The 23,664-nt window shown below is 38.5% G+C and overlaps 1 protein-coding gene across 1 annotated transcript in view; it reads right to left on the bottom strand.

The window, feature by feature from the left end:
• CHN1 (chimerin 1) overlaps positions 1–23,664 on the bottom strand; it is a 79,885-nt gene that overhangs the window by 47,141 nt on the left and 9,080 nt on the right. The window contains exon 4 of the mRNA XM_009278593.2: positions 7,269–7,557. Within this exon, the coding sequence (XP_009276868.2) occupies positions 7,269–7,557 (289 nt within the window). The remainder of the gene's footprint in view (positions 1–7,268; positions 7,558–23,664) is intronic.

Raw genomic sequence — 23,664 nt, forward strand, 5'->3', positions numbered from 1 at the left:
GTACACTATTCATTTTACAAAGGCTTGATCAGGCACAGGGCATACACTGAGGGCAATTACTCCCCACACTTTTGCTGAGGGTCCGGTCTGTGAATCTGAGAGACCAGACCCCCCTATTTCACACAGCAGCTACCTGTCTCAGTATAATTAGACATTGAACTTTCTGAAGACTCTATCTGTGTGTACACATCTCACATGCCAGATCATAAAAGAGCCACACTTACGTGAAAAAGCAGAAAGTAACATGAAAAGTCATCGTAGCAAGCAGTCAAGTGACTTGTATCCATGACAAAAGGCTGAAGCGGGGTGCTGATCCTCAGCTGTGCTTACCTACAAAATGGAGGAAACCTCTCTACAGGAGTAGCATCGTGAAGGGAGGTGCGCTGGGCATTTGAAATGCAACCTGACCTAAGCCACTCCCCACTGTCTGAAGTTTGTGGAGCCTTATTTGTTTTGAACCTTGTAATACTAAACCAGCAATATGCAATCATGCTACCAACACAAGCACGCGACTTTCATTTCACATTAATCCCACACATTATTGTGTGAGCATTAAATTAATGTGCTTTGGAGGCACAGGCATGCACACAGAGGCAGGCAGGTGAGGTCCTGCGAGGCTAACTGGAATCAGCTGGGATGCCATTTGTAACCCACAGGAACTAATAGAGCACAGCTGAGCACCAACCAGAGCTGGCAAGGAGAGAAGAAAGAATTTGGCCTGGGAAAAACAGAAGAGTTATGGGACCATGTTTAGCACTAGAGCTGAGCTGCAGGTCCAGTGAGAAACCGTTAAAAACAAGTCTGGCTTCCTAATTTATCCTTTATAAGCATGAGATACTGACAAGAGAAAAACTAGATATTCTGTGACCTGGGGATTAAATTAGCAAAGTTTATGCTTCATTTGGAAGCTCTGAATCAAAACAAGATCGGTTTATATAATCTTTTTAGTGTATCAATTTTACTGCCACACTGAACATAAATAAGGGCTTAGGTTACTCTCGGTGATTATGAGTAGAAAAAGCACCCTGCAGTTTGGAGAAAAGAATTTTCTTTGTGCTGATGTCTGCATACTGGACAGCACGTGCAATTAGCTCTCCTTTCTCGGGTCTTAATAAACATATAGCTAAGTTAAAAACATATATGCTTATCAAAAGGCATCATAAACATTTGCAGTCTTAGTTTGAACTGTATGTGCCATATATAATGACATATATGGCACTAGATCCCTACCACCATAAATGCTAATGCACAGAAAGGGAAGATGAAGGAGACTGAGGCTGGGGCAATCTCTGCAGAGTACGACATGGCCGATACGTTGGAGCAGCTACCTAGAAAGTAGGCTTGTCTTTCATCCTGCTAGGAACTTTCTTGGTATTGACAAAATTGCCTATGCTTTGAAGTCTCTGCTGAAAGATGGGCTAAACCCAGAAGAAATAAATAGAAGTTTTTGCCTTCTGCAGAGTTATGTTTTATTTATAAATTACATTAAACTTACAGAGTGATTGTCATGGACACCCGCGCAGGGACTGGAAAGGAACATTTGTGAGAAAAGAGTTGACAATCTCCTCAAGTTAACCCATGGGATTCTTCAGTGCTCAGTTCTCCTGTGTCTTTAAATGTACTTTAAGGCAAACATTTATTAGTTGTACTTTTAAAAACATTATTGCTTTGTTGCCACCCTTGTTATAGCTACAGCTTATCTAGAGTTTTATACACTACGCACCTATCTTTTCTAATAAAATTAAGTTAATTCGAGTAAATGGAAATATACAACTTCCAGCATTAAGATTTCTTCACTCTCAAAGCACACTATCCTCCCTGATTATTATGACCACATCTTCTTTTTAGTTCCTATCGGTGCCAGCGCCGGCATTACTAGGCACCAAACAGTGTTGTTCAAAGCTGTCTTCCTCCACCACAGACCTTGCTAAGGGGGCTTATGCTTCTATGACAGACTCCTGTAACTTCCTCGGCTACATTTTCTGATGTCCTTTCACTGAAGATAAAATAAGCTTTCGTGAAGGAAGGTTTAAAGCAGATCTTACTAACAGATTTGACTGAGAGCAAAAGTAGAAAAGTAGTAGCGTCGTTAATGAAAATATCAGTGTCAGTTCAAGGTTGGAAAGTTAGACTTGTCCCTCTGCAAACACCCGTTAAGTATGACCCTTGATTTTGTACGTGGAGGCTGTTACGAATCCGTTAGAAACATACACAGAGATTGCAGTTAACTTTGTGGTCTGGATTATCTTCAGAGGCAGGCTTAAAAGCATGTTTCCTACTAAAATGACACAGATTTACATTTCCAGATCTCCTTGCACAGGGTTGCAGACAATCAGCCTTCATCACTATGGAGGAAAAAATAGTATCACCACTAAAGTCATTAAAAATAGAACAAAAGAGTGTTTTTGCTGGGTGACTGCTGCCACAAACCTTCTCTCAATTCTTCCTGTCTGTAGGAACTGAACTGAATGTAGTACAGTCTAGAAGAGGTCTTTAATTGATTTGCAGCCACTGAAGTTTCTTGAAGAAATAGCACTTATCACCAAAGTAAACATGAATAAATGTGATTCAGTTGCTATCCCAACATTAACCTCAGCATTTCATTCTGAAAGATGGGATAACTCATAACTGATTATTTCATTTTCTCATAACAAATATTAAATCTTGAATAAATCACTCACACAACTTCTTACATTAGTATCTCAAAAGCATCTCAAAATGAAAAAAACATCATGTTTTGCAGGGCTTTCAAGAAGGACTTTGATAATATGTATCTAGGTATTTATTAATTTCTGAAAGCTACCATTTTTCTAAGGTACTTAACTGAATCAAGTCGTCTGCTCCAAGGCCATAATTACCTTTGAGAGCAGAGAATGTTCAGAGATCCATCAGTATTCAAGGCATGCGAGGAATAGTAAATCTTGTGATACTGGGTATTATTTCCACTTCCACACTAGGCCATACAGGCTGAATCCACACGGGAAGCCCTCTTTCAAATGAATCTTAGCCCTCTCAACACACAGACCACTATGGCTGCAAAACTGAGTTCTGAACAATCTGCAGACTGTTTTGGGAACCAGCATTACCTTTTTAGCATGGCAGCTAAACTATCTATTCAGGGCATTCAAGCATGACAAGCACTCTCCTGTTTTCGATCTCCACTCCTCTAGTTTTCTCTGACTATTTATTAATTCTTTCATAGGTTATGAAAATCATAAATCATTAACCAGGAATTTTAATTTCTAAAATATATTTCTATATGGTAAGCAGTCAAATTCATTCTCATAATCAGTGAAGCACATGCTGCGCAGTCGATTATATTCTCATGCTTTTCCTATTAAAAACTGCATCTTAAATCACACCACAATATGGTCTCTTGCAGGACTCAGTACTTAGGAGTATTGTGATTTGTGTCCTACAATCCTCATCTAACGATTGCATAATTTTTGTCTTTTCATCTTTTACGGTCTTTAAATCCTTCTTTACTAAGGCTTATTTTTAATGTATTGCATATGACAAGTCACCCAACACACGCTGAATTCTTCTACTATAAATTAATTGCTGAAAAGAGTAGGGAACAAAGTATTATTAGTGCATGCTGGGAGGCATCTAACACAAATCTGTGGCGTTCCCTGCTACTGCCCCTCACCAAATTCAAGGCTAGGTGAAGTGCTCTTTAATATTTCATTCTCAAGTTTGAGGCGTGTCCTCTGGCTGCCCAATTTCCTCCACTTGATTTTATGGCAGAAAGCAAAACTACATTCCCACCAGCTGCTCCCCAGTCAGAGCCTGTGCGTCTCTCTTTCCTTCTTCTGAAGGGTTTATCTTTCATACACCACCCACACAGGATTGGGCAACAGCCGCAGGCACAAAGTTTAGATTCGGATCTGAACAGCCTCAGAGTCTGCAAATCTGGGAATGTATTTTGGCTCAGGATGATCAATGTTCAAGACCCAGACTTTTTCCTCTTCTTCCTTTTGCGGAGGAGGAAGCATACAATGTAGGGAGAAGCTGTGTGGCTACAGTATAAAACTGATAAAGATGTGTTAATTGCCAAATAATGTACCCTCCAGAAATTTTCATCCTCACCATGGGGCTAAGGGGCTAATGTCGTAGCACACAAATCTTTCTGTTTGGATCATAAGACAATGTTTTTTTCTTGTTGAATTTGGCACAGTTTTCTTTGTGTTCTTTGTTAGAATTGTCAATATCGATTCAGTGATATTCTCTTTATATTGGACAACAGGAATCGGTCTGCCATCCCTCTCACCAAAGAGAAAGAAAAACTACTTGACCTATTTATAAATGTCCTATAAGAAAGCTTCCTTATATGATGGTTAAATGATTCATAATAAGGTAAATACTACATTATTACTAATTGAAGTTTTCAAGTAAATATCAATAAGAAGCAGGAGCCTGCACAAAAAGGGTGAAATGACCTTCTGAGCAATTTAGTAGAGGATATGTATATTTTTCTTATTGCACTATTATTATTTTACCAAAGAAAACTTATAAACTAGCAGAGAGATTGGGTCTTCTGTTTAAGTGGAGATGTAATCTCTCCATTGTTCCTCGTGCTAGCATGTTAACTTTTTATAGTAGGTAGGCTTTTAAAAAAGCCAGAGAAATATTTCCTGTCATCCAGTACTCATGCTTTAAATGCAAATTATTTGTCAAACAAGTATATCTCTCATGATTTCAATGTTTTTTTATAAAATTAACCACCAGATGTGATTCAGTCACCCGCCTGTACAGTCCTCCAGCCATTCAGTTATGTTCACCCCACTGAACCCGAAACAGTTCTCCCAGGCTGTCAAGGTGACAGCTTTAGTGGGTGTGCAAGTAGTCGAGTCCCCCAGACAGTGATGGGAGACACTTGGGAAAGCCCTCCGAGGTCTCTGAGCCCTACGCGGCACATAGCCACCACCCCCATGAGACACTCAGCGAGGCCAGCACTATATCTCTCCCCCTTCCCATGCTCCCCGCATCCTGTGACTTACAGAGGAGGGAGAAAGGATTTGGCAAGCCTTAGCTGGACACTGGGGCTTGTTCCAAATGCTGAGGTTGCTACTGGGATCGGGTGTTGGTCATGGGGTTGAATGCCTTATTCCCCTTGGAGATTTGCTGGGTTAAGCGACACTCAGAACTCTGTCTCATCTTCCAGCAAAGACCCTGAGAGGTGTAAAAGCAGCAAAGATGTTGCCTCTGCACCACTCCACAGTAAAAAGGATCACACTGTGCCTTTCCCGCGCAGCCACGGGTAGTAATCCCAACTGGATAATGACTTGAAAATTAAACTGAAACCTCCACATTTAACTGTACTGCGATGTCTGTATGCCTCATTGTGTCCGCATCAACATGGTTCCAAGACAAATAAAGAGAAAAGGCTCAAAAGCTGGGCTTCAGGCCAGTATCACCATTGCTGTTGAACTATCTTGCAGATGAAGCCACTTAAGTTGCTTATAACTTCCAGACAAACAGGGTGGGATGTTGCAATTACATGACTAACCTCTCTAAAAGGTTTTTCACCTAAAATTTCAATCTGTGAGAACTATTTAATAGTTCTTGAGCTATTTCATGAAAAATGTTTCAAAGCAATAGGCATACCTTGTTGATGAGTCTGACATAGCACCATGTAATCTATGGAAAAAACAGCATTCTTCAATAATAATCATCGAAATCCCTTTATTATGAAAACTTTTTCATCAGTCTAAAAAATGTTGTGACAGAAGAGAGTTGTGTTGTCACTTGGAAGTTGCTAAATGCAGGATGAGTTAATTTTATGAAAGAAACACGAAGCGGTGACTTCCAGAACTCTTACAGAAGATTTTTACCCAGGCTTTGCATTATAATGAACTCTTTATGATAACATGCAAAAAAATCCTTTTGAAACAGCGCACTGCAGGTCAGTGGCTGTCAGGAATTGTAACTGATAACACACCCCTCTACTACTGGTACCTAACTGGCAGGAAATTGGATATTTAACGTGGTCAGCTAGCTTCAATATCCTCACCAGTATTTCTTTTGTCAAAATGATCTGACAACAGTGAAGATTCATACTTCAAGCTACGTTGGGTGCTTCATCTCTCAGCAAATTCAGTGCAGGATGACAGACTCTGATGGAGAAGGATTTGAAGGACCAAAGCTATGAGCCTCCTCTCTCTGTGGATTCTGTATGGAGCTTAGTTTCACTGTAATAGTCATGTATGTTGGAAATTGTCAGTGAGACCTTTCCTCCACCTCAAGAAAAACTGACATCACAGACATATTTCTGATTGGAAAGACAAACAGATGATCCCAACTAAGGTTAGCATTTCTTCTAAGCACTATAAGCATATTAGATACTCCTAAAGTCATTCTGAAGTTTGTGAAATAGGGGAGCATATCAGACTATTATATATGCGTTAACACCTACACATATGTAAAAATACACTTTAAAAAGACTTTCATATGTCAGCTTTTCAATAAACAAAGCATTTAGTCTAACATGACAGAATTTACATTATGTTTTCTTTTTAAGTTTGGTCTGTGTCACACAAATGAAGTTTCAGGCAGCTGCTCTGTCTGCCTGATACATTCCCAACCTCCTTTAATATTTCTATTTTCACCGGTTCTAAGATTTCTTTGTTGTTCGTTTTTCTTTTATAATCCAGGACACAGTTAGTTCTCAGCTGATACTGCAACTCTCTGAGGAGAGCAATCCTTCTTCAGAAGTCTAGCTGAGGCCAAAAATAGCCTGTCAGCTTCTGACAGGCTGAACTTAGCCAAGTGAAATGTTTTAACATTTTATCATCTTAATGAACAGGCTTATTTATAATGTGGACAACTTTACTGTCATTGTATGCAGACTGCTGAATAGATTATGGAACGCATTTGTTTGGGGGATGCTGAACATATTAAGAAATATAATTTTTGACCAAAGGGCAGTTGTCTTAGACACCATAAACAATTTTAAGATGAAATATTCTTAGCCCATTTGAAATAAAGAAGTGGCTTAATGGTAACATCTATAACTCTGAAAATACCTGAAGAAAGGAACCTCACAATGATAAATAGCTAACCTCCAAATCATAAAAATTTGCAATATGCAAAAATTACTATTAAAAAACCCTATAACCAGTTTAAATATTACTATTAATGAAATACTGGAAATAAATATGTAGACTAAATATCTACAGATACCTTTAGCACTTTATAGTGGAGGGGGAGGGTTAAAAGTACAACATAAAAAGTCTAACAAAAAAGAGTGTGGGTTAACAATTGCTTACCCTCTTTTCTGCTACCTCATCCTCTCCTGTAGACTCTTTGCCATCATGTTCATCTCTCAGGGTTGGCATATGTTTTTTGTGTGCTGGCTCTCTGTTTAAAGTTGTATATCCTATGTGTTCATAAATTGGATTTATTGTCATCTTGGCAATGTATTCAGCTGCCTTCGTTTCAATATAAAGAGTAATCAATCCATCTGTCACGAGGTCATGGATGGACTCAAAACGTTTCTCCCCAACAAAGTGCTTTCCATCGTAGTAGAGTCTGAAGTTTCTGGTTTGACTTCCAAATCTGCCTCAATGAAATGGGAAAGTTTTTTTTTTAAAGAACAGTAAGCAGAATAAAGAAGAGTAAGCAAGCCTTTGCAAACAATAAAAAACACTTTATCACTTAAAGCTGTGACTATGCTCTGTGTCTGGTCCAGACGAGAATGAAAAACTCGACTACTACTTAGCACAGATAGGAAGGAGAGATCAACAACTGCAGATAGATAGCCAAAACAGTGACTGTCCCAGAAGGAGCTGTTTGTTCTCTTATTCTTTTAGCCCCTCCATTATCCCATGGAAAAACTGAAAATTACTTCACACTCTTTATGGCTTTTTTTAGTACTTTACTACTGCATCGCCGTAGTCAATTTGCTTGGCTCTGATATGAAGAGTTCTCATAATAGAGTCCTCTATTACAGTTGATCAATACGGAGTTTTGATGCCGTCTTGGACCTCTGCGCCCCTGCTTGCTTGCAGGAAGAGGCCATTCAGGGTTCAGCTGAGCTTCAGTGCCAACAATTACACTGAAGCAGAACCGCTGCCAGAACTGGAGCAGCACAGGACAAAATGGCACAAGGGCAAGCATTCTTTATTCCTGGCCAAAGGCCAAGGACTAACTCTTCAAGCTTTGTACAAAAGTCCTTCTGTGTTATGCTTGTTAAGTCCTGAGCTTCAAGCAAATCTTTGTAATATACAGGATATATAAAGCGTAAGCTATCTGACACTAGCAATTCTGCAGATGGGGTGGAATAGAATTTCGATACAGCCTCTTAGCAACAATAAGAATGACAATTTTACCTGAATATTAGCATATTTACAAAAAAAGCATACTTTGAATCTGCAACAATTTTCTGCCTGAAAGCAATCGAAATGTGTGAAAACACACCAGTGTTTGCACTTGGCAACAACCAATGCATTTCCTGTGGAGAAGATGGAGGCAAGAAGCTGCTTTCACAGCTCACTCCAGTGTTATTCCTTGGTCAGACAGCAGCAAGGGTGGCTGCTCAGGGTATTGGGCCCCCTTGTGAGGTCAGATCTGCCAAATAAATATTAAAAACTAAATTTGAAAGGATGGATTGCTTTCATTTTACAATCAAATGCTTCACAGGAGGTGTTAAGGAACAAAGTAAACACTGGTGCTTTGCTGAAGCGGCTCCTTTTCAATGCGGCCTTGCCGAACAGGGGAAAGCATAATTTTAGACTTTGCCTCAGGTGAAACATTGCACTCTTCTTGCAAATATGGACAAAAACACTCATTCTGTGATGTATATTTTTTTTTCTTGTGTTCTGAATCAAAATGCCAAACTTTCCCATCCCACTATCAATAATCTGACAGTGACTATAACTTCAGGAGCTGCTGTTTTTACACAACGCTCAAAAGTGAGGGGGCCCTCAAGATTCCACATCTGCTCAGGAAGAAAAGAGGACACAATGTGTAGGAACTACCTGGGCATTTTACTGGAAATTAATTGGTACTTCTATGCACATTTTTATGCCACACGAACTAAAAGTTCACTGACTCAAACTGAAAAGCAAGAAATTACAAAATGACAGAAAGAAATACATTTTTACCCAATGCTAATTTCATCACAAGATGCAATTCTGAGTGAATACAAGTCATTCAGAAAGTAGAAAGATAATGTCCTAAGTTACAGCAGAAGGGGTAGGAACATGTTCAGGCTCATTCTTCAAAGCATCTTTCTCAGCGTAGTGTGTGGCAAATAAGCTTTGACCATGAGATGTAGTCCTTGCATACCCTCCGCTGTCAGAGAAATCAACACGAGCCAAGAGTGCTCAGCACTTTGCAGTGCCAAAGTGAGCAACCTTCACTGTCTTCTGCTCAAGTCAGTGGCAATAATGCACATGAACACATACAAGCACTATGATGTTAAAATTTGACAGGAGAACCCAATAAGTTTGAAGGTGAAGAATAATGGGCCTTAAATGACAATATACAATAGAATTATTTTTATTAAGAGATGTAGCAGGTGAACTGCTGCTCTAATCAGTAACACGCTCTGACAGTACTTACAGCAGAGTTTTAAACAAGCTGAAGGTCACTTATTGCTCTTAGCTTTCTAGAAGAGAAAGTATTACACTAATCTTACCAAGAGATGATAAGGCACAGAAAAACTTCTCAGGGCCTATTACTAAGTACACATGGTGTCTTGATTTTAGTAACATCCTTCAGAGTCTAAAACAAAAACAAGGTGGCCAAATGCAGAGAACGAACAAGAGTTCTTAAAGGATTAATCGTCTTCCCATCAGGGTCAGTAGGTGCATGGTTCTACTCCAGCTACGTTTTACTCAGCAGCCCCTATGCTGTACATCTGCTCAGTCTGCTGCACGTAAAGCATGGCTTTGAGAGATACTGTAAGGAATAGGATTCCCAAAAGTACATAATCTTTATCCCACTGCTCCTGACCCACATTTCAGCACATGACTATCTCAGACAACGTTCCACAGTTTTAATTCTTTAACAGCATCCCACGCTTAAACTCATCTCTCTCATAAACCTCACAAACAGACTGAAACTTCCTCCTGTATGGATCTGGGGAACTGCATGTCAATTTCTTTTGGCATGTGTGGCCTTCCAAAGGTACATTCAACTTTCTTGGTTTAAAATACATTAGGACAATTTAACAAGTACCACTTAAAGAAAGGTATTTAGACAAACAAATTACTCTGCATCAGTGTCATAACCACTTGGAAAAGGTGCTTGCATATCAGCTGCAAGAGATGAACACTGCATGGTTTGCCTTTATCTGATTTCCCATTTGTTTCAAATCAAACTTTTTTCTCTCTATTCATTTCTTACTGGATACGTTGTGGGGAAATACACTGTTTCTCAAATAGAATCCTATTAGCAACAAGGAAAACCCAAATCCCCACAAATCAATGAAACACCAATCTCTTACAAAGACTGTATCATCAATAATGTCTTAAGAATCCTGATTTATTTCTTTCAAACTAATTTAAATTTCTTTCTGACCACACAGTGATACTGTTTTGATCAAATTACAATACAAATGCAAACATACATGTCCAATTGCAAATGATCAATTAAAATTTAATCTTCAGTCTTACTCAAAACCATGGTTTAAATTTTTCCATTAGCAAGAATATTTCCTTGTGTTTACTTTCTATAACATTACTGCAGCCTGGTTAATTATACATCACCGTGGCAACTAAGTAGAGCCAAGATTTGATATTTCAACTTCCTGATGGTCTCTTCCTAAAGGCAAGCAATAGTACCAGCTGTTTTTTGTTTAAGAAATAGAAAGCAGGACACAGATAATGTATGTTCTCTTTTGGTTTAAATAGGGAAACATTAGATGTTTTTCCAAGAAAAAGAAATAGACCTCTGACATGTCAAACAGTCTCATTGTGTCCACTGTGCATTTGTTTGCAAGCAGCAGGACTACAGATAAAAGACTTTTTTTATTCCAAGTTGTCTGAAAAGCAATCACTCTGTCTAGTCCCTTTGGTTGCCAGTGGGGCAGAGTGGATAACAACGTGGGAAAATGGATTAAATGGTAGAGCAAATGTGGCTGGTAATAAAAGACTGAGGAGCTCTCTCATAGCATGAGAGAGACAGGCTTCAGACTCAGCCACCTACTCCGTATGCAACATTCACTGATGAAACAAAAGGAAGAAGTGAAGGACCGAGAGCCCATCCACACTTTCTTACCATCTAAGATGATGGATTTTACAGCCCACATACAGAATTGTACAGTAACTAATCAGCTCCTTCACAGGGTATTTTATGATGAGAAGAGTATCTAGACTAAGGCATTATCTAAAATGTGTAGCTGCAACCAGACCACAAAGTTAACGCCCCTCAGGGCTACTCATGTCCTCATTAGTTTCAAGCAACTTCATACACTGAGCTGGGAAATCTTAAGTTCTGTATGTGTGCCTGAAGGTCACTTGGACTTCCACTGGAGAAAAAGTGTCTTAACGTGCTTTGCGGCCAGAAGGTAGAAGTCTCACTTAAAATTAGCTGCCAGAATTTCAGCTCTAACTTCTGAAAACTCTCAACCAACACTTAAGACTAGAGTCTTGACAGTCCATAGAAAGCCACAGAAATATAAGCAATCTTGCAATCAGGAATGTCTCCTAATCATGCTGTGTTCATGTGAAAGAAAACAAATTATTCCACAGATCCTCTTTTGGCCCATTTCCTTGTCAAAGAAACACAAGTCTTGCATGCAGCCAAAACCTCTTTTACACAATTATCCCTGAAGGTCTCCAACTCCTGAGAGCAGCTCATTTTGGTTTTTTTTTTTTATTATTTATTGGCAACAACATTTCTGAGGATGGCCAGGGAATTGTGGGACTTGCTGTCTTCCCAGAGTACCTGCCTGACAAATAGCATCATCCCCAAAACCTTAGCAGTAGTTTACAAGAACACAATATGCATAAATGAAATCAAATGCATTAGGGATTGAAAGTAAAGGTTCATTTTATGTAAGTGGAGACAAAAAAATCCTCATTGTCTGATATGGCTGAGAAAGGTGGCAGAGTGCAGTCACTATAGAGAGTTTTCCTGCACCATTTGGAAGGGCAGCATTGGCTGGCTGGCTGACTGTTGCTTGATGAACATTAATTAGATATAAAGTTATCCCTAAAACCTGATCAGACCCATGCACTGGCTGAATACATGATAGTTTAGTTTAGCATGGAAAAAGTGCGGCATCCTTCAGAACAGAAAACAAATCCCAGAGCTGGAACTGCAACATGTCTACCCCACACCAATGCAGACACAACCTTCAACTCACTCTGTCTAATCGGGATCAGGTAAAAAAATTCAGAGCTGGTGCTGTATCATTGACAACAGCCTCCCAGCAGTCTCTCTCAATTGAGACTGAAGACTGTTTACCTGCATCACTGCCCAGACTTCCTTGTCCAAGAGGGAAACAATATTGTGCAAACAGCAGGCAGTGAGGACCAGAGCAATGGCACTTTCCTGTGGATCATGAGCACTGTCAGGGACAACACAAGTGAGAGAGAGACAACTGCTCTAGGGCATCGGCAGTAGGTAACAGCTGCTGAAAACAACGATGACTGAAAGTGTTATCAGCCCTTGGTACCTATAATGGTGTGTTTCACAAATAAATCTAACAAAATAATAAGAAAAGTCTTCTTTTGTCTCAATGTCTTACTCTACTTTTAACAGCTTTCAACAGCTGATTTTCACCATCTCAAACTCTGAACAAATGTCAGCTGATCAAGGACCATGTATGCTATTAATATGCAGTAAGATCACTTAACACTTAAGATCACTCTTAACATTCTTGATCAGTGATAGATCATTTGAAAATAATCTGTTTGGTTCTGAAAAGAAGCTCTTGTACAGATGTATTGCCTCTTCTTAGTACTATGCTTGCATGCCCTATTCCATTTAAACTTGATATAAGTCCCTGGAATTGATTTGATGATTGAATCAGAATCAATACCAATGTTTTGGGCAATGTTTTACTGCTTTTTCTACCTGATGAAACTTCCGTGCTTCCTGGGAAAAGACTCACTGTGGTTAGTGATTAAGATGCATGTGAAGTTTATATACACATGAGAAAGTAGTAAAAGCCTTATCTCTTCCCTTTAAATTTAAGCAGTATTTGGAAACCTATGTCAACATACCTGGAATAAACACCTTCTGGAAATGTTACTAGCAGGAATGTAAGTAACTTTCACAGTTTCATATTAAGCAAATAGTTACGTTTCTTTGCCAAAAATTTTGAAGAAATGTTCTCCAAGAGTTAATTTTACAGTGCGACTTCATGCTACTGACAGCTTTCCTATTGCTTTAAAGTGGAACTGTGTTTTAATTCTTCTAAGCTAAGGTATCAACCCTCACCAGTGTCTGCTCAGCAAACTTCAAACTGTGTGCAAATTTTACTCTGCCTATGTATAACATTTTCATTTTAGGTCATATATGACATTGTTTTTCTGGTAAATTTAGCAGTAGAATAAAATCAGATCTGTAACGGAAATTCCACTGCAATCATGCGTACTATGGAGAGAGAACTACCATAGCATAATGCTCAAACATGTTCATTTTTGTTTCACTTACAGCAGCTTTTCCTACAAGGGTTTAAGTTACTCACAACTGTCACATTTCTTTTTTGCTTCTATGGGTTTTCTCACACTAAAAGCAACTTGCTCTTAATTTATCTTACTAAGACAATACACATATTTTAATTCAGTATATCAAGGAAACCTGAGTGGAAGACATCAAGTGAAAACCCAAAGAAATGTCCTTATCATAAAATAGCTTTGCAAGTGCAAAAAGGGGTTTTGGAGAACAGAGTGGAGAAACATTGTTTTTGTTGTTGTTCCTGTTTTGGTTTTGTCTTTTAATGTACACTCTACAGGTTGTTGTTCAAGGTCTCGAAGTTTATATTTAAAATAAAAATATATATTTTTAAAATTTCCCTTAGATTAAAAATAACTACAGTAAGATTGCTGTTCCAGAGAGAATTTGTCAAATCTGATTTGCCTTAAGCCACTGTTAATCCCAACCTTACAATGCAGGTTTAGTTAACTTACTTAAAGCTATTACACAATTTGCTACTTACTTAATTTGTTTCTCAATGTATTCTACTTCTGATCTTCTAGTAATCACCACTTTTTCACGAACAGTGAGATTCACCAATATACTCATCCTGCTCTCTAAAATGTTTTTTCCTCAAAGCTGCATTCCTTAACAATAAACAAGCATAATAATGCAAAATGAAATGGTTCCTGCATATTCAACATGCACTATTACAATTTTTGGGGCTACACAGCTCATCAATAAAGATCGATGGCTTTTCTATTATTATATTCTGTTTTTCTAGAATACAATTTCTTCCTTCGTGCAAGTGCAGCAGTAGGTGGGGCAGATCTCAATTTATTACTGAAACTGTTAGAGTTCATTTACTCATCTCAAGTCATAAAAGAAAAAAAAGTTAGCTTGATTCTCTTCCTAGCACCTATCAAATCAGGAGGAACTATACTTAACTCAGCTGAGCTACATCAAGTGCAAAAGAAGCAGAAGGAAGAGGAAAACTGGGCCAGATAACATTTATTGCTGTCAGTTGTTTTAGTGTTTGAATAATTCATAAATGTTTTTGTGAAAACAATTATGAGATTAAACAACAATATGAGGCTATTGTGTGTTCTTTTGAAAACATACTTATAAAGCATCCATAGTCTCTACAGCTGAAGGACTTCTTTGCTTATTGATGAAGCACAGGAAAAAAGTTGTTTTTCCAAACACAAAAATTTATAAATACGTATTTCAAAAGCACACAAAAGAAGAGGCCAACCAAAAGGACTAACTTGAAGATATATTTCTAACTAGCATTTTCTAAAAGCAATAGAGCAAAAAGGCATTCCAGTAGAACTTGCAGAAGACAGAAAAGATACATATCCTTTTGACAGGGGAGGGAATAGGGGAGAAGAGGAGAGCGCAATGTATGCTATGTACACATATACACAATTTAATTATCAACTGATTGCATTATAATTTGAGTTTTTACTACTTCAACTCCAGCAGTGCCTAGAAGCTTCAAACCAGGCAGACATTATACACCATAAAAATAGCACAGTACAAGACAGATTCCTGCTCAGGAGCTGTGACTGGGGGTAGTCTGAGAGATGGGGTACAACTTTCAGTTTGGGCCATTTTTAAGAGATCCTAGACTTTTGTACTGAACAGGCATGTGAGACAATATGGGAAAGAAAATATCCTGTCTAATGGAGAAAAGAGGCATGGAAAACTTAAATGCCTCGAGCCAAGTCATATGTGAAGCCAAGAAGTGAGCCCAGGTCTTCTGAGCTCCACCACAGTGCCGCACCACAAGCCCAATGCCTCTACTGTGCACCAGATTACAGTAGATCTTTGTGGCGCAGCAGGAGCTATAGTCAGAGGTGAAGGACATGGCATAAAATGAACATGAGCTATATGCACTGAGCACAGACAGCTTTTGGACAAGTTACCAAGAAGTTCACAGCACCACCAAAGCAGAGAATATTCCTCTGAGAAGTGCTGAACTTACATGAGCAGGAGAAAGACTGCAGCAAACTGAATTGCCAAAGATAAATGAGACACTCTAGCCAAAAGAAAACAGAGCTGACAACAACAACAGATGGGAAGAGGAGGGATGGAGAGCAGGAACACAGCAAGAAGATGTGAACCATAAGGAAAAAAGCATTCTAGTCTGTGGGAGGGCCTAGGTAATCAGTTAATTACTCATTAAGGTTAGTAGCTATTTATTATTATTCTAAATACTTAAGCGAAGCCACCTCAGCAGTGCCCAGGTGCCCTTATATATGGCAGATGACATGCAGGACAGCTATGCTGTTTACTGGTAGCTGAACTTTCCACTTCATTGACAGAGTAACAGAGTATATTATTTAGTATGAAATTTTATACAGGAAAAGAAACTTCTTTTACATGGAAGACCATTTAAATAGAGGTCCAATTGTTTTACTTTAGAGCAGAAAAGCAAGCTCCAAAATTTATCAACACGCTTTCCCCTGGGGCTAGCACTAGCTTGTGTGATGTACCCAGCCAACAGAATGACAGCTTTAGTTTCAGCAGAATTTAAGCCTTCGTAAAAGAAATATTTGGCTTTTCACAAGGAGAGAAAAAAAAAAAAAGCCCAGCATATTAGCTGGCATACCGGTTGTGTTAGCCTATTGAAATAGCTTCAAGCATGAACTGCTTCTTTCATCTAAAAGAAGCCGCAGATACTCGAATGGCCAATTTTTGAAACTCGCCTGAATTCTGCACCTATGGAAATGTGACGGGCTAAGCCTGGGGGAGAAGGAAGAGTCCCTCCCTGAGAGCTTCAGACGGCCACAGAGGAAGGAGCACTCTTTTGCCATCTCGTGCAGAATAAAGAAAACTGATCGAAGTGGGTCAGGCTGAAACATATTTATCCCACAGATAGGTTTGATCACATTTTGGAGCAATTCTAGTTAACCCAGCTAAACTTTAAAATCGGGGTGTGTGTATACACATACGTATATATAGTTTCCCAGGTTTTTCAGCTAGTGACCAAGGAATATTGTGTAAATATTTTAGAAAGGTTTCTAGAAACTGAGTTCAGCCCTTGCTACTGCCAATCACTGCATTTGCAAATCAGGTAAAAAAATACACAGATAGAAAGATCTGCAAAGTTTAGTCTTTAAAATGGTCTTTATAATTTTTTTCTACCAACTAGCATGATGTCAGAATACCGTTACCACGGTAAAGTGAAGGGATGCAGTCAGCTGCTGTTTTGCTGGGCTCCTTCTGACTACTTATAGATCAGCTGTGGACTCAGGATAAACTATGACCAAATTTTGATACATTCGTAATTTAAAAAAACGTAATTCCGATATTATCACATAAAAAGTTGTTTCAAACAATTCTTCTTTACCCAATTCCTCTCCCATGTCCCAGCCTGTACAACAAGGCTTTCCAGCAGAATGCAGATGCACAGTTTTAATCTCTGAATTCAAGAAGCCTTTTGCAGATGTTGAATTTTACATGCGTAAGTAATCCCATGGCAATCAGTGTATGTTCTGGAAGAGCACTACACGCGTGTCCCAAAAGAGCCCACTGTAAATGAACAGCATTCGGCTACCAAAGCAATCGTCCTCTGAAATTAAAAAGGTTCATTTGCAGCGTTATCCTCTAACAGCCTACCAATTAGATCTCCTTTTAAAATATCAGTGGCTAGTTTCTTAATGCAATTTCATAATTTAGGGAGAGAGATCGTGTATCAATTTCTTGCACAATACATGTAGTTGGTCAACTAAACTAAGGATTACTAATTTTTGACATTTATTTCGCCTCAAGAATTCTTTCCTGATGCCACATAATCTTGAATGTGCCCTAACCCCCAAACATAAAGAAAACATGACTCATAATCACAGCTAACATCATTACCTTTTTTTTAACCATGCTGCAGAACCTTATTTCGATTCATTCTCAGTATCACAACAATAGAATTTGCAGGAAGGGAAACCATGGTAACCAACTAAACGTGCTACAGCAGATATCTGCTCAAAAGAACATGCAGTACCATCACACTTCAACGCCTACCACTAGTACGATCTCTACCCATTTCCTCTTTATCCTCATCCTAATTATTAAACAAACCCTCAACCACAAAAGGCTACATTGCGAACCATGTCTTATTGTTACTGTCATTTGCTATAGGTCCTAGCATTAAGTACTGTACTCTCTTTTGCCAAATTTAAAAGCAGATCTAATACCTCCAGGAGTTAATTAGGAATTTTCAGTAATTTTCATCCGTTTGGAACATCTAATTAACATTACAATGTATTTTATATATTTTTATTGTCACAGAGGCTTGCTGATATGTATGGACACACATATATACCTACAATAATTTTCTCTTGTTAGTAATTTTTCTTAAACCTCAGGGTTGCAAAAGACTTTCAGTGGCATTTTCTGATTAATTAATTAGTAAACATTGGTGAATTCTGCCATGCTTGGTTTTTTTTTTTTATTTTAAATAAAAGAAACCACATCCGTGATTAAGTACAGGCATTAAATATAGCAGGGTGCCGATTTGCTGCTCTCATTTGTGTTTATGCTTCATTCTCTTTTATCCGTCTGAACTGATAAAATTTCACAGGCCTTCTTAGGCTCTGAACATCAATTTTATTTGAAGGACAGCTCTGAATAATTAGCCAAACTCACACACTTAAAACAACATTTAAATTATCATTTTCTTTTTCCCTAAGAACATACTTCTACCTCTGTTACAAATCCTGAGAAATTTGCTTCCTGAAAACAAAACCTCTTTTGTTTAAAATTTAGATTTAAAAGGTAGTCTATCTTAAAAAAAAGGCATGATGCAAATTAATTGCACAATAATGGATGAAAGTAGACAAAAATATCTCATCAGAAGATGATCAAAATGCAGCTTATTATATAAGTGGAAAGCAGCTTTTACAGTAACTCACCGGCAACCTTAATAACAGAAAAGTTTTTTTGGGTAAGAATCACTTTTTCTACCTTATTAAAGAAGAAGAAATATTCAAAATCTTCACTTTGAACTCAGTTAACTATTCTATAGCATTGCACTAAGAATATTTGACTGCCTCGGTTAAGCCTGCAAAAGCTATTCTTTGTCCTGTCCTATATTTGGTCATTTAATTGGTGCTAGGCTATGTCTGTAGCTATTGCAGCTCAGGAACAGATCTTTAGATTTACTAAAGCTAGTTCCATAAAAGCCTCAGAGCCTAATGCTCCACAGTGGTCAAAAATTCATTTAAAAAGGTTTAGAGAACAAAGAAAGAAAACTCCATGGCCCACTTCATCCTGAAGAGGATGTGCAGTCCCAGTCCCTTCATCTCCAAAAGATCATCACAGAGTAAGAGAAAGACACAGAGAAAGATGACAGAGATGATGAGGGGTATGGAACAGCTTCACTACAAAACCTGAATCTATAGCCTAGGACTCTTCGACCTGTAAAGAGAACAATAAGGGGGATGTGAGTGGCATGGAAAAGCTAAATGGAGATCAATTGTTCGCTGTTTCTCATAATACAAAAACTAGGGAGCATCAAATAAAATTGTGAGAGGGAATCTTCAAAAAAGGGATGCTGCTTCCCATAAAACCTAGTTAAGGCATGGAATTCATGCTACAGTTGCAGACAGCAAAGTCTACGAGGGCTCAAAAACGTGCTCAGAAAGCCACTAGACAAAAATCAAAAATCTCTCCATCAAAAGCCTGAAAAAATAGCAAAGATAACAATTCTGCTCAGAAGTCCCTGAACAGCAAATTTTCAGCAGCTGGGAGAGCACACCAGAGAACTACTATTACATGTTCATCTTGTTCTTACACTTTTCTTTCATCGTCTGCTATTAATAGCTACCAATGAATGGATACTGGACTGGATTACGAACTGATCCTTTGATCTGACCCAGCGTGTTCATAGTCAGAGAACTTGATAATACAATAACAGAGATATATAACTGGGGAGAAACTCTTTGCAAACAATTATCCAGCTCTCTCCCCAATCTGCCCATTTTATGATGACTTAAGGCATCCCTTAGAGTAACTTAACAAGAACTGAGATGCAGAAGAGCCATGTTTGAGTGGTTAAACATTGGAACAGGCTGCCCAGGGAAGTGGTGGAGTCCCCATCCCTGGAGGTATTTAAAAGACGAGTAGATGAGGGACTTAGGGACATGGCTTAGTGGGTGGTGGTGTTGGGTCGACGGTTGGACTCGATGATCTTAGAGGTCTTTTCCAACCTCAATGATTCTATGTTAGGAGTACAATGGTCCATAAAAGAACCTTCATGCACCAACTGCATTTGCATTCAACGCATTTTAGCTATGGCTGAAGGCTGTAGCTTAGTGTGATTGTCCAATCTGTTCCAGATTTCAAAAAAACATGTTTTTATAACTGTGAATTCTGTCTGCCTATAAAGGAGTTATGATTTGTGGTATTAACAGTTTATTCTTTATCTTCTAGAAATATTAAGTTGTTTAACAAGTGGAAATCTTCAGTGCAGAGCACAGACAATCTGAGCATCTCTGGAAGATGCCCACTATAAGTACAGTCTAGAAGGGAATGAGCAGCGAGGATAGAGACAGAACAAGAGACAATGTGGTTGTTTTTCCCCTGTTGTTTTAGCCCTCTGTGAGGTGATCTTCTTTAATAATTCCAGAAGAAGATAAATACTCACTTTATAAAGCTGAGCTAGGGTTCATTAACATCTATCAGATTTGCAGCTTAGAGGATAATGCATTCACAAATACAATGTTTGGGCAGTCATAGTAAGGATTCCGAGTTCTACGTTTATCTCTCACCTAGCTTGTTTTGTAGCCAAGGGTTTTTTTAGGTTTTTTTCTAACTTCCAATTTAACTACGTTAGAAACTTTACCAACACAGCAGATGCCTGATGTTGAAATTGATTAAATAAACTGTAATATAAAATAAATAAATCAAACAACAATCACCAGGATATCTATTCCGAGGACGCAGAGGACGCAGTGCCTTCACTTAATTTAGTAACACCAAACCAAAATATTAGACAAAACAAAACTACAATTGGAACTAAATTCAAAATGACTTCACCAATGCCTGGTATGAACATACCATCGAGATTTTAGACATCAGCTACAATAGCTGGTGGAATCAAATGTAGCATTCAAATTGTTCCATGATGATTTGAGGAGTTGGCTGCTTTGGGTCCTCAGGACAAAACATGAAAAGCTTGTTTTTTCCATTGCAGATATGAAGACTGGAAATATTTCATTACAGAGACATCATACCTTTCCACAGAAAGGGTTATGATCCTGTTTCACTAAACTGCTTTTCAAGACTGGGTGCACTGGGTTCTTCAGGATTCCCAGGCAAGCTGACACAAACGTAGGAAGAAGACATCTGCCAGAGCTGGGCGTGCTGAGCCGCCTGTATTACTGAACTGCCTGCCCCCCAGCAGAACCACCTGTAACTACAAGCCAGGAAACAACCCTGTCTCAGTCTCAACAGCAGCTGATCCTACCCAAGGTTTCCACAAGACATTTAGGTCTTGATGAACTGGGATTTTATGATGCAATCACACTTCACAGGTAGTTTCCAATTTGTCCTAATCATAATTGACAGATTGTCAAAGGCAGACAAGTCAGGCAACAAACATACAAAGTGAGAGATAGATTGAGCAGATACACAGAAATACAGAGGGATCCAAGTATTTGTGTCAAGAGTCAATGGGTACCCTCAAGCATCTAAATTTTACTAAACATTTTCCATTCGTTTTCCAAAGCATGTCTGAAAAACAATCAGAAAACATGGATACTCCATTTTATGTTTTGTCATTATGTTATTTATTGCAGGATTAGGGCACCTCTTCAGCATTGCTGGGTTAACTTTGTAAAATGCTGTGAAACCTGTTCTGTGTCTGTTTCTTTATATAAAACTAACAGCTGACCAAGTTTTCTTTCCTCCCACACCTTCTAAAGGGTAAAACAAAGGTAAAGAAGGAAAAGCAAAAATCATACAGAAGTGATCTTAAAATTAACATGACTGCTTGAATGACAGAGTGGCATTTAAGCCTAATATGAAAAGATCAAATTGATTCACACAGCTAGAAAAGAAAGAATGAAATTTGAGACCCTGAAGTAAAAGTCTTCCATTGAACTTGGAAAGGTTTTGCCCATACATACTACCCTACTGACAAGCTACGTTTCTTGTCATGGAGGTGACATTCTGAGATTCCTACTGGGATTATCTAAGCTGCAGACAGAGCTACCTTTGCCGTCTGGCAGTGTAGTGACACAAACACAAATGATGGTCTCAAAAAATGCTATAAATTACAGGTAAAATTACATAAACTCATCACGGCAATCACAGCAAACTTCTCACAGTCAGGATGAACAGACAGACCGCAGAAATTACCTAGTCTTTAAGAGATGCTACAATGTCAGCAACACACTCAGTGGGAATATTGGCTAACAGGTATATTCTGCGTATATAATTTCAGGGAGAGGAAAAATGGAAACTGAGCAAAACTCTGCCTCCAGTCAATGGAAACACAGACTCCTGCTACACTTACTAGTAGAGAGAAAAAGAAATCCTAGTGGTAAAATTCCCACGTGTGGAAGACACAGCACTGCAGTTCACAGAGAACTTTCACCTAAGGTATGAGAGCAAAGACCCTCATTTGTATATTTTAAAGGCCAACAGCGAGACAACAGAGCATTACTTGCTGTGGGATGGAAAGCAGCCACCTAGACTACCGCCCTTAATATACAAGTCATTCAGCTAGCACTTAAACATAATGAAATGGCTGCAACATGCTGCAGTTTCAGATTCTGAGGTGTTTTGCCAAGTGCTGAATTTTCCTCAAAATAAATCAGTGATAACAGCTTTGCTATCATTTGAAACTGTTTCCCAAACTGATCACCAACAGCTATTCATTCTCTTTTCTATTAGGTATAAGAATAGATTTTATTGCTTTCAAAGAGGTCTTCCAGTTTGAAAGAGATACCATCAAACCTAGAAAAGACCCATCTTTTGACTTGCTGCACTGGAGGAGCATTTGTAAAACAAGCTATATCAATACATCCTGCAAGATGCTCAGCAGCTTCATCTTTCACAGTCTATAGGCCCTGTGCCTGCTGCACCATCAGAAGCAAGGGGCAGGAGTCCTTTGTCTTCAAGCCAGGTGTTATGACAACTGTTTTCTTTTTAGCTTTAAATGAATATTGCAAGAGCAGAAGTAGATGAAATGGAGTATTAGACTCTAATAAGCAACACCAATTTATTTACACTGTTAATGCAAACCAGTGTAAATATCAATAATGATTCTATTTGGAATCTTATTACTACAGAAACAAATATCTCAGTAAAATATACCTCCCCCCCCCAAAGCAAACTAATTCATCACAACCTGTTATTTCAAGATATTCTTATTTTAATCATAATCTTACTTTACTCTCATAAAACTTTCAGTAACTGCATCTTCTCCTTCAATGTTTTTCTGTCCCACTTAGATTTAAAACATTGCTAATAATCACCATCTCCCATCTGAGTACTTAGGTGTACAGCCCAGGCCAAAATAACCACCATTACCTTAAAAGTAGTTAAACTACTTAAAACTTACAACTATTTAAGTTATTTTTTATTTCAGTTTTTTAATTATATCTGATCCACTTGCCAGAATTTTGCAGAGCGAGGAAACAGATCTGCAAACATTGTTAGCCAACAGGTGTTCAGACAAAAAAAAACCTCCTGATTTGAGGGACTAGAGAGAACTAATTGCTCTTCAGCAACAGCTAGCTAGCTAGTAAGTAACCCACACAGTAGACTAGTCAGGTGAACTCATAAGATGGCTTTTATTTCTTGACCGCCTGCTCTCCCAATGTCTACATGGGGTCACATGTGTAACATAGCGGGAGAAGGGCAAAATGAAGCACCATCAGCAAAAACACAATTGCTGTTCTCCTCATGGTGCAAATAATAAGGAATGTTAGCACTTTAGAAAGGGTTAGGGAAGGTTAAAGATACCAGATCTGTAACTAGGGTAAAAAAGTACCAGTTCATTAAATGCTGACCATGATTTAAAAAAAAAAAAAAATTAAAAAAATAACAAGGAAGTTTAAGCACAAA

Source organism: Aptenodytes forsteri, unplaced genomic scaffold (assembly GCF_000699145.1).
Source record: "Aptenodytes forsteri isolate BGI_AS27 unplaced genomic scaffold, ASM69914v1 Scaffold257, whole genome shotgun sequence".
Taxonomy (NCBI): Eukaryota; Metazoa; Chordata; class Aves; order Sphenisciformes; family Spheniscidae; genus Aptenodytes; species Aptenodytes forsteri.